This window comes from Nyctereutes procyonoides, unplaced genomic scaffold (genome assembly GCF_905146905.1).
Source record: "Nyctereutes procyonoides isolate TBG_1078 unplaced genomic scaffold, NYPRO_anot_genome, whole genome shotgun sequence".
Lineage (NCBI taxonomy): Eukaryota > Metazoa > Chordata > Mammalia > Carnivora > Canidae > Nyctereutes > Nyctereutes procyonoides.
Window position 1 is genome coordinate 28,902,672 of NW_026575048.1, and position 17,863 is coordinate 28,920,534.

At 42.2% G+C, this 17,863-nt stretch overlaps 2 protein-coding genes across 5 annotated transcripts in view; one reads left to right on the plus strand and one right to left on the minus strand.

Moving 5' to 3' along the window:
- The window catches only part of CRIM1 (cysteine rich transmembrane BMP regulator 1), a 186,321-nt gene extending 175,471 nt beyond the window's left edge, over positions 1–10,850 (plus strand). For all 3 annotated transcript variants that reach the window (XM_055327086.1, XM_055327084.1, XM_055327085.1), the window contains 3 exons: positions 4,193–4,315; positions 6,807–6,997; positions 8,366–10,850. In XM_055327086.1, the coding sequence (XP_055183061.1) occupies positions 4,193–4,315; positions 6,807–6,997; positions 8,366–8,542 (491 nt within the window). In that variant the 3' untranslated portion in view covers positions 8,543–10,850. The remainder of the gene's footprint in view (positions 1–4,192; positions 4,316–6,806; positions 6,998–8,365) is intronic.
- Positions 10,851–12,013: 1,163 nt separating this feature from the next.
- The window catches only part of FEZ2 (fasciculation and elongation protein zeta 2), a 42,539-nt gene continuing 36,689 nt past the window's right edge, over positions 12,014–17,863 (minus strand). For both annotated transcript variants that reach the window (XM_055327634.1, XM_055327633.1), the window contains 2 exons: positions 15,707–15,772; positions 12,014–13,044 (listed from right to left, as the gene is read on the minus strand). In XM_055327634.1, coding sequence (XP_055183609.1) covers positions 13,028–13,044; positions 15,707–15,772 — 83 coding nt within the window. In that variant the 3' untranslated portion in view covers positions 12,014–13,027. The remainder of the gene's footprint in view (positions 13,045–15,706; positions 15,773–17,863) is intronic.

The following is a 17,863-nucleotide window of genomic DNA, read 5'->3' on the forward strand; positions in this document are numbered from 1 at the left end:
TAAGCCTTGGGATTGACTGAGAGCCCCCCAGGGAGTGAGTGTGATGGAGAAGAGCCGCCAGGACTGAGCCCAGAGACCCTCCAACTTTGGGAGACCGGGAGGGGAGGAGGGAACCAGCAAAGGAAACAGAGAAGGAGCCACAGTGACATGGAGGAGATGGAGATCTGTGACCGGAAGCCAGGGAGAACTGGGGAGGGATGGGGGGTGGATGGGGAGCCGTCAGGCATCCTCACTTGGAGACGTGGAAACTAATCGCTGTGCATTTAGCATTGGCCCAGTTGCCCTGACAAGAGCCATTCTGGCACAGCGGTGGAAGCTAAGTCTAATTAGAGTGGTTTCAAAAGAGAAGGGGTGGGGTGAATCCGCCCTTGCTACGGGGTTCCCAAGTAAGACTTCTGTCGGCGGAGTGGCCTGCGGCTCCCCCAGGATTCAAGCTCGACCTTGCAGGACAGCTGGGCTCTCTCTGTTGGAATGAAAGGAAGAGTGTAGATGCTTTTTGGGAGTAGGGAGGCTCATCTTTGAGCAGGAGAATGACACGGTCACGTAGTTGCTTGGGGAGGATTAACAGGTGATATGCAGGAGGGACTAACGCAGGGGGAGAGGCCAGGATGACTGTCCCTCACATTGCAGATATCCCAGGTGTGAGACAGCAAGGGCCCAAATCCACGTGGTGGTGCTCGGAATAGAGGTAAAGAGGCACTCTCCTTACTTTGTGAGGTTAAGAAGGTCTGAGAGAGTGCATATATTGCTAACATTATGAAAGATTTCTCCAGTGACTTCTTAGGATTTACTGTGGGATTGAAACTCAATTCCTGTAACTCTCCTTTCTTCCTCTGATATACTGTTGATGAATCATTTCTCCATCTTTTCTCTAAGCAAACTTTGCAATCAGTCGAGCTTTGCCACCTTACATTTGATGAAGTGTGTCCTTCCAGGAAGGTGGATTCCTGTCCTATCCTCTCACTGGCTCACTGTGTGATCTTAGGCAGGTTCTTCACTGGCGTTCCAGGCTTCCATTTCTCATCTAGGTAGTGCATGGCACCTCCCTCTCTGCCCTCGGCACATAGCGACTACCGTTCTGGATAGTTTCACTCTTCACAAAGCATTTTTCCCCACTCTGCTGTCTTACGTTAAGGGTACAAAACCTGTGAGCTGGTTAGCCAGTCAATACTTGTCCCATTTTACAGAAGAAACTGAGGCTCCTGAAAGTTTAGTGGATTATCCGAAGTCAGACAGCTGGCAGCCCGTTGGCAGCCTTGGGAGTTCTGGTCCTACATTGACTTCAGGTTCTGTCTCCAAAAAAATGGTACCTCAACTTGTGAGCCCCAAGCATCCTGCCCCCATATTCCAGGAAAGGACATTTTTAAAGAAGGGGGCTCTTACAATTGGCCGGATGCCTCTGAAAGTAAAATATCTCCCCACTAAGTGGTTTTGGGTCCGTCTGAAGTTCAGATCAAATACGACCACAGGAGTAATTCTTAATTGTGACCATGTGCCCTGCCCAGATGGAGTTTCATGTCAGCAATGCCAGCCGCTGTCAAGGGCTCTTAAAGTAAATGCCAGAAGGGCCTGGGTCTAAGCATGGAAGTACAGTAGCTCCCATACTTCTTTTTGTTTGTCTAAGTCATTTTTTGCTGAAAGACTTCTCTTTTTTTGGCACAACCACTCAGAGACTGTGCCACTTGTGAGTTCACACGAAAGGCAGTGACCCTCTCTCCTGGCACAGGAGCTGCACCAAACTAGAGCTCTGGCTATCTTGTGACAAAGGAGGAGGTATAGGTCGACTTTAGTTGAGACTTTAGTACTGAGTTTCATGGAGAAGACAGTACCGAGGGCGGGCTGGAGCCGCTCAGCGGTGAGGAGCACCTGCCGGCGGGAGAGCACGAGGGCAGGACGGGTCTCGCTCGTGGCCGCCTCCCCAAAACGTTGCCCATGAAGGGCTCAGGAAGTGTTTGTGGATGGGGTGATATAATCAATCACTCTGTAAGGCCTCCCCCCTCATCTAGGGCAGACCCTCTGCCTTTTCCACTGTTGCCTGCTAGAGCCTTTCCAAGCGCCTGCAAGAGCAGGACTTGACCCCTGCAGCCCCATGCATCTACGCATGTGCAGATGGGAGGCACGAGGATTTCAAGACTGCTGCTCTGCTGCGGTCACCCAGGAAAGCCCTGAGGTGAAGAAGAACCGATCCCAGCTCTGGGGGCCTCCAGGAGGGGGCTTTGGCTGCTTAGCTGTTGATGCTCCCAGGTCCAGTGGAATAGATCTCATTGGCCTTTTCTGCTGAGCTCCCTGACGCCAGTGGTAGGTTGGCCCCTGTTGTGACGGGGCAGGTTCAATGCTGCGTGCTGGACCCTCAGGGGGAGGCGCTCAGAGCTGCTGTGGCATGGAAGGAGGTCACCTACATATCAAGGTCACTTCTCTTTCCGAACTCTTCTGAGAAATTCCTATCACGTAATCAGGGTTTCTCAGTGGGTGAACTAAACACCATGCCTACACACCCACCCCAAATCACCCACCGTAGGCCTACAGAACCAGGCCCTGTGAGAATCAACACATTTTATAAGGTCTTTAGGTGATTCAGATAGGACAGGAAGGTTTGAGAGTCACTGGTTGCACCAGGCCCCTGCTTCTGTAAATAATATTGTCAGTAAATTCTCTTTTTAATTCTAGAATTTTCAGGTATCCTTTTGAAACTGTGTCTAGCCCTTGCCATGTCTGAGGTGCCAATCCTGCACACTCAGAAATCCCAGTATAACTTTTGACTCTCCAAAAACTTAACTACCATGTAGTAGCCTACTATTAACCAGAAGCCTTACCGGTATCATAAACAGCTGATTAACACATACTTTGTGTATGTGTCATATAGTATATTCTTAAAACAGAGTAAGCTAGAGAAAAGAGAACATTAAGAAAATCATTAAGAAAATACAATACCGTGCTGATAAAAGACCACATCTGAGTAGACCCAGACAGTTCAAACCCAAGTTGTTGAAGGGTCAGCTGTATTTAAGTAAGAAAGCAGAAGACTCGGGGATGAAGGCCAAAATAACTTTTTCCTCGGGGGCACCAGAAGACCCAGGCTGTGGCATCACAGAACTGGATCTGAATCCCATCTCTGCCAGTCCCTGGATTCGTCACCGTGGGTACTTCACTTAACCTCTCTTTCTTCCCTGGCAGGTACTCCGTTAACACACAGTGGAAGCAGAGCAGATACTCTGTTCCCTCTCATTTTCCCCTTCTCTCTAATTCATCTTGTGGTTCACTTCTTGAAAGGCAGGGGACGGTGGGTTAGGCAGCAATCACTGTGAGCAGAGAGGATTATTAGTTGTCTTAACTCCTATAACTTGTACTTTATGTATCTTATTTTGGACTAAATTAGGCCACTAGTGAATATTTAGTATTACCAATGTTGAGTAACCTTATGAAAGTTAGTTAATAACATGCCAGAAACTGGCCAAAAATAGATACATGATTGATGCAGACTTTTGTGTCACCTTTTGAAAATATGGGTTCTCAAGAATTATTTCTCTAAAAAGGTTATTAGCTGGATGAAAGAATATATAAATATATTTGCTAGGAACCAGGGAAAACTGAACTTTTTTCACTGGTCCATTTTAGAACTTAGCTTTAAAAAGAAAAGAAAAAAAAAACCTGATATTTGGGATAAAGAGTATTATTCTTCTTAGTCTTGTTGTAGTATCTTACTGATGAGAGTGCCTACATGATCAAGTTAGATAATGGAAATCTGTTTACTGAAGATCATCTTCCAGTCCACATGGTTCCAGTGGTAACCAAGTTGCCATTTAGTAGTTGAGCCAGGCCGCCCCTCGTGGGGTCTGCGTACAGTCTCTTCCCATTTAGGGTATAGTATTTAGCTGATGGAAAGCAAAAGAAATCTTTCCATTCTAACCAGTCCCTATCAGCTTGCACAGAACTACAGGACCAACATGAAAAAGAGCTTCTGACCCTGGTGGAGGAGAAAACTCTCTCCCTCTTTTACATCAGACATGTTTCCCACACTTGCAAAGGTAGTGGCTCTCCAGCAGTAATGATGTAAATGCAGAAACTGGATCTTTTCATGTCCCAGGACATATTGTACTGAATTGAATGCACCATCCATTTGGATTGAGGAAACAAAAGTCCACAATAAGTAGCTCCTCCATCAGCTCTTATGAAAAATGTGCCTTTCTTTTAGAAATGTATGTCCCAGAACCAACCAATATACCCATTGAGAAAACAAATCACCGTGGCGACATCGACCTGGAGGTTCCCTTGTGGCCTACACCAAGTGAAAATGACATCATCCATCTCCCCAGAGGTAAGCGCCAAAATCAACTGAGATCTCTGTAGTCTTACATATGATCTATTTTTTAAATTTTTCTTTAATGTCCTTTAGATATCTTTTTAAATGGCAGGCCCAAGTAATTCAGGTAACCACTCCGGGGAAGACCTCCGTGGCTATAACACAGTTAACCCAGAATGATAAAATAAGTCTGCAGGTAACTGGATAAAATGCCTCTTTCTGGCCTCACAAGCTCAAAGACTGAGTGATGATGGAAAGAAATATGTTCCTTGTCCTAAAAGCTTGGTATCTGGAACTTCTAAGCCAGCTCTCGTATTTGTATGTATGTAAGGAAAGTAATAAATTATTCAGTCCCTGTGGATTCTGGGCTAAGCATTTATGCATTAGGTTACCCTCTGCTTCCAGGTTGTTTTCTCTCCATGAGAGTTCAATTTATTACATGTGTTGATTTTTCCACTCATCGGATTTATTCCATGCTTCCCCCCTGCCCTCCAGCTCTGTCCTTTCAATTGTGTATAATAGGCATGTTTATTCTGTCTCTCAGTAGTTAAGTGATAAAGCAAGGCAGGGTTCCTGGCAATATTGCCTCCTCTATAAAAGTAGACCTCTTAATCAAGAGGTCTTAGCCATGACTCAGCACTGCCTCCCGTCTACTCAAAGGACATTCTCAAAATCACTACTATACACATATTATTTCTTTTGGGAGAAGCAATATTCATTGCTTGAGAGACTAAGGGTCTGTTGTTACTCTAGATATTCTGAATCTTTAGATCAAGCCATTTAACCAGAGAGCCAGATTCCTGGACCCAGAGTTTTGGCTACTAGTATAATTGCCGTGACTGAATTGTGCTTTGTCATTACGTTTGCATTCATCCAATCAGTAAATATTAGTGCCTACTCTGTGCCACACGCTGTTCTAGATGCTGGGATTTAGTCATAAGAACAGCCTTATTTACTGCAATACATTAAGGACCTGTGCATTATGTAGTATCTGTTACAGAGTTGCTGAGGAGAAATTTCCTCATGTGTCAGTAGCAGAAAAATTTATATTCTCCTAAGTAAGATTATTTTTAATTAAAGTTTATACTTCTCTTAAGTAAGATTATTTTTAAAGTTGAAGACATTGTGAATCTTGATGATACTTGTTTCCGTTTTTGCTTTAGCTGCTAGGAAGCCCAAAGCTAAATTTTATGGCTTTTTTGCATCAGAACAGAACTTAAGGACTGAATTTTGTAAATAGACTTCAGTTGAAGCTTCCTTTTCCTTTCACTAAGATTTTCCTTAATTTACTTTTAAATTTCTTTGTAATGACATGATACTCCTAAAATCACTTGCAATATCATTTGGAGTGTGGTAAGAAAAGTTCATTCCTTTATCCATTGTGTATTTAAAACCTGAATTCATCAATAGGATGTTATTTTGACCTTTCGCATTTGTCTTGATGCTGTTAAATATGAAAATATGAAATATATTAAAATGAAAATATGAAATTATATGAAAATTAAACTTCCTATAAAGTATTACCATCTACAATGGATGGAATGACCGGGAAGTTTCTCCTTCCTGTGCCCCCAACCCTCCACACACAGAAAAAGCCTATTATTAAAAAATCTGATTTTAAAACCATAGACAGTCTTAATATCACAAAGCTGTGCTACTATGAGCTGAGTTTCCAGAACAATTTAAGAGCAACTCTTTTTGATTATGTAATCTCTCCATCTTTCACTAACCTGGTTTTTGATACATTTAGACAACCTGACCACAGTGGTTTATTTAAAAGAAAAGTAAGGAAACTTCCAGGAGGTGCTCCTGATTGTTACAGAGTTAACCCTGCAATCTCTGCAACACTCCTGGCAAGAATGATGATTTAAAGGAACAGAAAGACTTTCATTCTTAAATGTTGTCCCCTGTGCAGTATATTAACTAAGGCAGGAAAATTAATAGGTCTAGTGAGTTTGCAACAAGTTTATGAAGAGGGAAGCATTTTTGGCAAAATATACAGCCAAAAGGCCAAACTCTCGATTCTGGCTTCATTTTTACTATTACACTAGTGATTAGTCTTCACTGTCACTCGGGTTAGTCTAAGAGGATACTTTGTCCTCTTCTCCTGTTTGCTGGTAAAGCAGGGAGCTAAGCTAATGTTCCTGCTTCAGAATCTTAAAGACCATATAGGTTTATGTTAATACTTTCAGCAATCTAGTTTTAGTCACTTTATAAAGTCTCGTTAACGATTTTGTTTTCTTGGCTAGCTAGAACCACCTTCATCCTGCCCAGTTGCTGACCTTCTCTCACCCTAATTTTTCCTGTCTCACATCCGTCCCTAAGAGCTCTGCACTCTCGTAAGAGGGCTTTTTGGATCATTACACTTGAATCATGGTTAGCCTGAAAGCATTAGGAAGAAATGAAAAATGAAACCAAGTTCTTGAGCTCTATTTGCAGTGTAACTAAAATAATCCTTAAAAATTCTTGTTTAGGTAATAAGTGCTTATAACTGTTTTCCTCCTAGACATGGGTCACCTTCAGGTAGATTACAGAGATAACAACAGGCTGCATTCAGGCGAAGATTCTTCACTGGACTCCATTGCCTCGGTTGTGGTTCCCATCATCATCGGCCTCTCGATTATAATAGCATTCCTGTTCATCAATCAGAAGAAACAGTGGGTACCACTGCTTTGCTGGTATCGAACACCAACTAAGGTATAGTCTTGAAAAAGTTTGTGCCTTGTGTGACTAAACGAGGAAGGCTTGTGCTTGTGTGCTTCTATTCCCTTAAATTGCTTGATGTCTTTTTTATTAGCCAGTGAAAATTCTGCTTTGGTCGTCTTGGCCTCAAATTGCATAGCAAGCTGTAGCCATCCCAATACATATTACTTGCCTGGGGCTGGAGCAGTCACTGGATGAGTTAGCCATCATCCATTGGTTAATGAATCCTGACCTCACCACACATCCAATTTCAAGTTTTCAAAAAAAGAAATACTTCTGGACTGATTGCTAATATTAGAAATTAAAACTCAGTGATCTACCAGCTTAGAATTGGGAAAGAAATCCTAAAGAGAGGGTGACCACACTTGGGCAAGAGCAACAAGACAGCTAGAGTGTCATGAGTATATACGAAACTCCAAAGGACAGGGAGACGTATCTAGGGCACGCACACTAGTGAAAGGCAGCAAGAGATCCTGAAGAGACTGTAAAATAGTAGTAGACCAGGCAGAGAGAGGCACATTTCATATTGAGAAAGAAGGAATATGTATTTGTTGTCGAATCAGCCTGTCTTAAAAGCCAAGAAAATTCATTTTTTATTAAAGGGAAAAGTTATGATTGTCTCTAGCCCTAAGTCCACTTTTTACATTTAGTTTTTTTTCTTAGAAAAAAAAAATCCTATACCCTTAAGAATTGAAAACAGCTTGAATAATTATTTTAATCCAATTTCTCATCTAGATAACTCATCCATATAAAATTACTGTCAGGTGCTTTATCCTGCCTCTGCTTTTCTTTCAAGAACTACACTTTAGGCACCACCTCTGCTGGGCACGTGCAGGGTCAGGACACGGGGCTGAGCAAGACACAGTCCTCGCTGTGCAGAGCTGGGAAAAGGGACCAGCTCAAGATGTGCATAGAGTAGCTGGATACAGATTGGGGCTGGCCTAGCCTGTGATGCTTTTATACAGCGAGTGATTTAAAATTGCCCATTTCTCTTATTTCTCTTAAATCTGCCTATCTGGTGACTCCCACTCCTCCTCCCACCCTTTTGGGGGCTAGACTGCACCTTAAGGATTTGAAAATAGTTCTGTGGCTTCCCTCAACTCTTTTCTCAGTCCCTTCATCCACCCCATTGACAGAATTTATTGGCATTTCACTTTTAAACACAGCTTGTCGGGCAGGATCCCTTACAAAACTACTGGTGGTGCTAGAACGAAGTGGAAACACCACGTCCAGCACCGCCCCAACCCCCACCCGTCAGTGTCCTGTAAAGCTCTTACCTCACTTGAGTCAGGACCACATTTGTTAATTTGGGATACGTAAAATAGCTCATTCTTTGTGGTTTTTCCTCCTCTCATTAAATAGCCTTCTTCCTTAAATAATCAGCTGGTGTCTGTGGACTGCAAGAAAGGAAGCAGAGTCCCAGTGGACAGTTCACAGAGAATGCTAAGAATTGCTGAACCAGATGCAAGATTCAGTGGCTTCTACAGCATGCAAAAACAGAACCACCTACAGGCAGATAATTTCTACCAGACAGTGTGAAGAAAGGCGACGTGGATGAGGTTTCAAAAGACAGAAAACGACTAAATCTGCTTTTAAAAGTAAACTAGAATTTGTGCACTTGCTTAGTGGATCGTTTTGGATTGTGACTTGATGTACAGCGCTAAGAACTTACCGGGATGGGCTCTGTCTACGGCAGTGTGCAGAACAAGCATTCCCACTTTCCTCAAGATAACTGACCAAGTGTTTTCATAGAACCAAAGTTTTTAAAGTTGCTAAGATATATTTGCTTGTAATATAGCTGTAGAGATATTTGGGGGTGGGGACAGTGAGTTTGGGGAGACGGGTTGGGAGGGTGGTGTTGGGAAGGCAAATTGGTCAGCTGGGCTCGGGGAGAAATCCAGTAAAATAAAAGCAGTTGAGTGGCCCAGAGGATAATATTTTCCTGTTGCTCTGAAGACTGCACGGGTTGCTTCAAAGCTCAGGCCTGAATGAGCGGGAAACGGAGGCCTTGCGATCCAGCGGCCATAGCCACCTTAGGACTGCCAGACGAGCACGCCAGAACCTGTTGCTAGCCATCCCCGGTCTAAAGCCACGAGTTTCTTTTCTATCCGGTCACGCTGCGGTGGGCGGTGAGCAAGCAGGAGAAATGTGATGCGGCATTTCCCTGCCGCGGGTTATTAAGGATATATACAGTTAGACTTTTTGCTGCTTTGTTTTCTTCCAAGCCAATCAGCCAGTTCCTAGTAGAGTCAGCAAGTGAACAAGACCTAAGTCATTTCTTGATGCGAGCACTGGAGCTTTTCTTACCACAGCGTGGCAGGAAGGAGGGAGAGGGCGAAGGACACCAGGTATTTCCAGGGGCTGTACTTCATTTGTTTGTCGTGGCTTTGTTCCCTTGTTGGTTGTTTATAGTTTTTGTTGAAGCTCTAGCTTAGAAGAAACTTTTTTTAAAAAGGACTGTTTGGGGATTTTTTTTTCCTTATTATATACTGATTCTACAAAATAGAAACTACTTCATTTTAATTGTATATTATTCAAGCACCTTTGTTGAAGCTCAAAAAAAAAGTATGCCTCCTTAAAACTTTAGCAATTATAGGAATATTTATGTAACTATCTTATGCTTCAAAAAAACAAAAGTATTTGTGTGCGTGTGTATATAATATATATATGCATATATATTTATACACATACAATTTATGTTTTCCTGTTGAATGTATTTTTATGAGATTTTAACCAGAACAAAGACAAACAGGCATTCCATATCAATGCTTTTGATCACTTACAAATTTTTAATAACACAAAATTTCATTCTACCTGCAGTTTAATTGGGAAGAAAGTTGTGTGTGTTGAGTGTGTGTGAGTGTGAGTGTGTGTATGCACACGCCTTATGCAGTCAGCATCACACCTGCTTATGGAGAAGGTATTCCTTTATTAAAATCTTCTTCCTTGTTTGGATAGGCTTTCTGTTGGTTTTCAATTTGTTCACTGGCCAGAAACAATGACGGCAGTTTCTCTGCATCACTCATCAGCTCCTGGATTTTTTTTTTTTTTTCAAACAACTGTTTGAAACAACTACTGGAATATTGTCCATAATAAGCTGGAAGTTTGTTGTAGTTTGCCTCAGATATAACTGGCTGTATACTATAGTGTTAACTTTTCAAACAGCTCTTAGCACTTTTATACTAATTACCCATTTGTGCATTGATTTTTCTTTTTCAAATGCTTGTTGTGAAAGACACAGATACCCAGGATGCTTAATGTGAAAGGAAAATGTGTTCTGTTTTGTAGAGGAACTTTCAAGTATTGTTGTAAATACTTGGGACAGAGGTTGCTGAACTTTAAAAAAAAATTAATTTATTATTATAATGACCTAATTTATTAATCTGAAGATGAACCATTTTTTTTGTCTTAGAATATCAAAAGGAAAAGAAAAAGGTGTTCTAGCTGTTTGCATCAAAGAAAAAAGATTTATTATCAAGGGGCAATATTTTTATCTATTTCCAAAATAAATTTGTTAATGATACCATGTTACCAAAATAGATCTACATCAGCCTGATTAGTATAAAATTTTGTCGACAATGAATCCATTCCTGGCATAAAAAAAAATATATATATAGATCAAAAAAAAAGTTGTAAATGCTTGCTTTTTGTTTTTTCAATCATGGCCATATTATGAAAATACTAACAGGATATAGGACGAGGTGTAAATTTTTTTATTATTATTTTAAAGATATGATTTATCCTGAGTGCTGTATCTATTACTCTTTACTTTGGTTCCTGTTGTGCTCTTGTAAAAGAAAAACAAATATAATTTCCTGAAGAATAAAATAGATATATGGCACTTGGAGTGCACTGTAGTTCTACAGTTTGTTTTGTTTTCTTCAAAAAACAAAGCCATAAGGGAATTATTTGCAGCTGGGTTCTTGGCAACAAATAAACACTTTGAATCTCAATTTCAAAAAGGACTGCTTGTCCTTTTGCGTGAAAGTCGTGAGTCTGATGACCGTCCAGCACCCCAAGCAGCTCTGGTGCTGCTCTCAGAGGGCAGGGCCTTTCCCCCCACAAACCCTTGTAAAAAAAAAAAAAAAAAAAAAAAGAATCCCACTCAGGATGGCACTTCGATGCTGCTCCTTAGGGAGATAGCCTACCTGTTGTCCCTCACAAATCAGGAACGTGCTCCTCTCCTCTCATTGGTATCAAAATCCATTCATCATGTGTGCTAGCAAGGTAAGAAACACTGATAGTTCACCACTGAAAAAGCAAGTTTATCAAGCAAAATCAGAAATCTCATTACACAGGGACTGGGAGTTGAAAGGACGTACACTCCAAAAGCATCAACTTAAGCATGAACTATAAACAGACCACTATCGAATCTCCACCAAAATATAGACCCTCAAGGACTTTTGACTCTCTAGTAGGTCTTCTAAAATGATACTTCCTTAGTATAGTCAAAACTTTTTTTTACAAATTTGCATCATTAATTCAGTTGAAGTTACTTTACTGTAGAAGTATGCAACTTCATCAATTGAAGGGCAAGGCGCAAGTCCCACATTCTCACTATCAAGGCAATGATAAGACAAGGAACCAGCTCAGGCTCACCTTTCCCCAGGTCACAGCTGAGCTGCCAAGTTGCCCTCCAACTCCAAACTGAGCTGCTGCCTTTGCAGCCCTGGGGTCCCAGTTACCAAGTGAAATGAGGAATAGGAATGGGCCTGTGTGCTCACAAATGTTTAAGTGGAATTTTAAAGTCCCCTGCCAGGTCCTCTGAACTCTTTCCACACCTCTGTCAGGGAGGGAGCTGCCACTGCCGTCAGGAATGTCTCCCAAACCCAGGAAAAGAGTAAGACTTCCCGGAAAAACCCCTCTCCCCTCTCCTTCCCATCATGAAGCTAATCAATCAGGGGGTTCACCAGCTTCCACACTGTAGTGATGGACAATGTGTAGAATGGTAAAGGGAAGAAAAATCTTAAATACAACAGAAACTCAAAAAAATCTCTCCAACATACAGTACCCTTTTTTCAACATTTATTAAATGGCAATGACTTGACTGGAACTGGCAGAAAAGTGTTTCATGACCAGTGCCGGCTCGATGAGCTGTTTCAAGGAGTAGCGCTTTCGGGAGACACTCGGGCAGGAGTGGGGACAGGGCGCCACAGCAGCGCACAGGATACAGGAAAGCACCTTGGAGGACACAGGCTCCTTGTCAAGGACACTTCTTCACAGACACGTGAGGCAAGACATATAAACATCGAAAGTTCAACAATACAAGGTTCTGAAAGTGAATGGCAACTGAATGGTTAACGTCTCAATAGGGGTGAAAGACGCAGCAACCTCCAATATCAGCCCTCTCCCCACTGGGCCTCCAGGCCTCGGCCTTGGTCATCGAGGCCCTTGGTCATCATCATTGTTGTTCGTAGTTGTCGTCACTGTCATCTGCCATAGCGCACATTCTGGTTCCCCTTCTTCAGAGAACAGCCCACGTTTCAGTTTCTGTCTCCCTTGACAACACTGTAGGTAATATTTATCCTGACAGTCCCTTTATAAAGAACAGCGTCGGTTCTTGCCACCACCGAAGAACAGTTACAGTATAAATCTCTCAATGCTTTAATCTAGTTCTTCAGTGCAGTGCAGATCTAGAAAGCCATAAAAACTCAACTGGGCATACTGTCAGTTCAGGAAAAATATAACTGCGCATGCACAAACATTACTCCCCCTTACTCTACAAAGGTGGAGGAGAGAAGAGTTCATAATTGTTAGTATTTAACAAAAACACACACACACACACACACACACACACACACACACACACACCTCTAGAATTCAGAACAGTGCCATACTTCTCTTGTTCATAATATAAAGAATTAGTGAAAGCATGATCTAGTTAATACTGAATCACAAACCCAAGTTCAAGTGTGCTGAGTTTCCAATAGCAGAAGGGAATGGTAGCCAGGTTTCAGAACAATGCTATAGGAAATCTAGCTTGTAGTCCACAGAAGAGAAAGCTGTTCCTGACGCGGTGCTGCCCTATGTAGGACAGAGCACTAGAGGAAGGAAAAAACTTTTAAATAGAAATGCATATTTTATATGTATTTACACAAGATGTATATACATTTTATATACATTTATATGTATATAAAAATATACTATTAAATCAGGAGAACAAACAATGCAAAGATCTACAGTATCAACTTTTTTTAAAAGGTTTTAAAAGGCTACACATTTTCAACAGTGAAAAGTTCTCTTGACACATCCCAGAAATGAGATACCAAAAGGCCATGTCTCTTAAAATGCCACTTAGAGATAAGAGCCCATAACATTAGACTCATACCATCAGGCTTGTAACACCACAAAGAGGCTCCCCAGGAAGTGAAAGAAGGGTGCAAGTCTCCACACACACATAGCGCAACCCTGTCTACACTACCAGCCTTTGTACAACCTGGAAGGCGAGGTGGCAGCAGGCCACGGTGGGGTAATTAAGCAGGTGTGAGAAAAAGCTCAAGGAGCCCATAGAACATCCATCCCTCCTTTCTCAGGCCAAATGAGGCCACTTTTCTACCTTCTTTCATTTCATACCTCTGCAGTAAAATGAAGCTTGGTATGTTTAGCAGCCAAGCCATAGTCCTTGTTGTTAAAACAACTATGAGGAAGTCCCGCCAAGAAGGCAGAAGGAGAGTTCCTCCTTAAGCAGCTGCACCTTCTATGGGGTGGGGTCCTGCCCCCTATGGTAGAGGAGTTGCTGATGGCTGTGAACTTCCAGGATGGGTGGAAGAGAGCATGTTTGGTCAACCCCTGTCTATATACCCCTCATCCATACCCTCCCCATGCGACTGAACACCTCTGAGCATCACACACGCCCACTCACATGCTCAGACTGCAGAGTCACCACCTTGGTTTGAACCCTAGCTTCTCTTCCACCCAGTCCTCATAAAGCCAAGGCAAAGCAACAACAAATGCACACAAGCAGCTCGTGGGAAGCAGCTATAGTACAGACAGACCTGGCTCACAGGCCTGTGGCACAGAATTAGCAAAGTGCTGCTTCCCGAAGGCATGTGGTACAGGTTCAGTTACAGGCCTGGATTACAGGGGAAAAACTTCAACATCATTCGCCCACAGAGCACTCTGTTCTCTGGATCATAAAATTCTTTCATGCAGTCAGTCAAATGATAAAATAGCCAAAGAATGCTTCAGAAGCTTGTTCAGAGCATCTCTGGTGCTCACAGTAGTGCCCTAGGGACCCCCTATAATTAAGACATGTTCTTTATGTTCATCTCATTCCTGTGTCACATCTATAAGAACAAACCTCAGAACAATCCAGCTTTCATACCAATGCTAGCACAACATAAAAAGCAAACAAAGGTATCAGGTATTAAAAAAGAAAATTCAGAATGTAATAGGAAGAAAAAGCCCTTCATCAGAAGAACACAGCTTACTTAAAAATTCAGTATATTCTTTTCAACCCCCTACCCCTACCCCTAACCTAATGACTGGCTCCACTCCAAGTCTCTTACAGGTGATATTTAGTATATCACTGACTTGGAGCTCCCCATATATTCTACTGAGGTTCTCTCTTCATGAAGCTATGGCTGGAGAAACGTCCCATCTGAGTTATCTAACACCTCAGAAATCCCAACCTTCCTATGATTCAGCCAGCAACTCTGCAGAGAAGAGAGAACCCAAAGGACAATGTTATCAGAAGAGGACTGCTCTCAATACTGGATCACACCCTATAGGGTGCATTTTATGATGCTTGGAATAACTCACCTGAATAACTGCTGCTTTATAAAAAATAATTTCACTGAAAAGTATTAGTTTTGCCTATAATTAAAAAGTTCATCAGTTCCCTCTTTATCTTCCAAATTTTGCTCTTTACTCACCAAAGTAAGTGACCTCATTAACATCTCAAATGACTTTCCTTTACCTCATCACTGTTCCCAACCTGTGATCTTGATCTCGCTAAGATTTATGGCTCATTTTCTACAGTCCCAGTTGATGAAAATCCATTCATTTTCTCCCTCCCCTCCCCATCCCTTACAACTATCCCTTTATTATTCTCTCTGGGACTCTTCACCAATGTGACTCTCCCCTCTTTCATCCATCCTCACAGATCTGTCCTCTTCTTTCTACTGTCCCCAAGATGGCAGAGACCACCCTACCAACCCTTCCAGTGTCAGTGAACACCCCAGACTCACATAATTGTGGGAAGTCTCCATAATATTTCCTCACTGCCTGCCTCCATCCATGCTCACAACTGAGCTATGCAAATTACTTCCAGTTCAAGACTCCAAATAAAAGTTGAATTTTATTTTTTTTTAATTTTTTATTTATTTTATGATAGTCACACACAGAGAGAGAGAGAGAAAGAGGCAGAGACATAGGCAGAAACAGGCTCCATGCACCGGGAGCCCGACGTGGGATTCGATCCGGGGTCTTCAGAATCGCGCCCTGGGCCAAAGGCAGGCGCCAAACCGCTGCGCCACCCAGGGATCCCAAAAGTTGAATTTTATAACCATAATTCATAACGTGAGGAACATCAGTAAGCCATGCATCTATCCTCACTATGCACAAATGAGACTGATAAAAGTGTGTTTGGAAGCTACTTTCTAATCTATTAGCAGGAAGCTACTTTCTAATCTATTAGCAAGATGATGCATTCATCGACTCAACACTTCCCAACCATCGCATGCACAACATCATAAAACTCACCTTTCAGTATATAATCAGTTAACAAGCTTGGAACCTTTTCACTGTCCTCTTTCATGGCACGAAGAACTGTAAAACAAAGGAGACAAAGACAAGGCAACAATTTCAAATTCAGATCAAGAATCTCATTTATGTTGTAGCCTTAATTAATTACATGGCACAACCCACCCATGCAAATGACTGATAAATGGAAATACAACTGCAAAGGCTCGAGAACACACCGTAGCCAAGTAAGTCCTTATTCAGGTGAGAACATTCCTGTTACCTGACACTCATCTCCCGGATTTAAAACTTCCAAGCAGTGGAATCTGGAAAAAGGAACTGGGTCATTTACACAGAGCCTCAGGCCTGTCACCCTAAGTACTGGAAGGCGAGGGACCATCGTGAGCACTTCCATGGGCCCTGGGGAGTGGGAGAACCTCAGTCTGCAGATCTCACAAGCTGGATAAAGTCCTAGATAAATGACTAGTTAGCTACATTCTCCAAGGAACATTCTGTCAGCCTTCTTAGAAACCAAACTGTGAGAAACCAAAACAAAGAACGGACCTCACAAAGCAGCACTCAGCCAGACCGTCTGCTCCTATACTACGGAGGAACCTTAGGGAATTAGCCTCATCCCTAAAGGCAATCTTTGACAATTTTATCTCTAAGCAAAGACTAATAGGATAATCAGCTATTAGAGTGGCTAAAAATCTAAGCCACCCAGGAACACATGAATAAACACTACATGAATAAATGCTACCCTTGCACAGTGACTGCCAACTCACTGTCTCCAGAGCATCCTGAGGAAATGCCCACTCTTTTCCCCTGGACATATGACAAAACAACATGGGGTAACTGGCAAGTCAGTCCATCTGGGCCTAAACCCTGGCTTTCCCACTTCCTAGCTGTGGGGCTTTGAGCAAGTTACTTGGCCACATAGTGCACCAAGTTCCTCATGTGTAGGATGAGACTCCTCATCAGACCAGTCTCAAAGGCTTGTGATTACCAAGTTACTACTTCAGATGTGAAGGCCTTAGAATAGTGCCCCACATGGTATATATGCTATATAAGCATTAGCATGACATTATTCTAGTTCTTACTACTGCTGTGGAATTCTAGTAGCTTTTCTGAGGACGGCGACATAACCAGAAATGCTACACTCGTCTTCCCAGGGCTTTCACCGCAGCTAACATCCTAACATCTACAAGGCAGTGGCAGAGGCCCCGGTTCTCCCCCAAGTTTTTAGGAGATAACCACTTTTTACTTTCAAAGTGAAACTCATACTAACTGGGACATTCACTCACACCCGCTACACACGTTCACTCATCCAGAGATTCCAAATGGTGTTTGTCTACAAATACATCATCTAAGAATCAGCCTGACATTCTGTGGGAATTATGTGACTGGTTTGGCCAAGTATGTTTGTCCGTGATCTGAGAAGCCAAGGTCTTTCAGGAATTCCTAGCTTCTAAGGCAATAGTTATGTTCCCTTCTTGGAGGGCTACTCTGTTCAGTATTTCTGTTTCCCATCATGTTTTAGATTTGTTTTCATTTCTACATAAAATCACATGCCATAAGCTAGCATTATTAAAAAGCACAGTGGATTGGGAATTAAGAGACCCAGCCCTATAATTAACTATTCCCCTGTGTGATCTTGGACACTCCTAATGTCATGAGTTCCTCCGGAAAAATCAGAGGGCTGGCCACCCAGTTAATCTCTTCATTCTCTACTTCAGACTGGCTAGCATCACTTGATTTATCCATATTTTAATATAAAAGACTGTGAAAGTATTGTTCACCAAAGGAAGGAATAACAACTTCACATAACAGGCAGGAAGCTCCCTTGCGCTCACCCCAACCGTGCCTCCATATCTCTAAATTCTAAAACAAGTCTCATCACCAAGATCTATTCCTGTGATTTTCTCTTATTTGGTTCCCTCTTTAATCAGCAGTTATTACAAATATTTACAGTTAGAAAGAATCTAACAGGTCAGCAAATCTAGTCCCTTCAAGGAAAACAAACAGACTTACCCCAAATCACCCATATGTTATTTACAATGAGGGAAACATACCAAATATTTTTATCCTTGTTTTTCATTGTGACCAAGAGAAAGTAAGTAACATCCAAGGATATCACTGTAAATAACAGGGATAGAACCAGAATTCATGACTCATTTA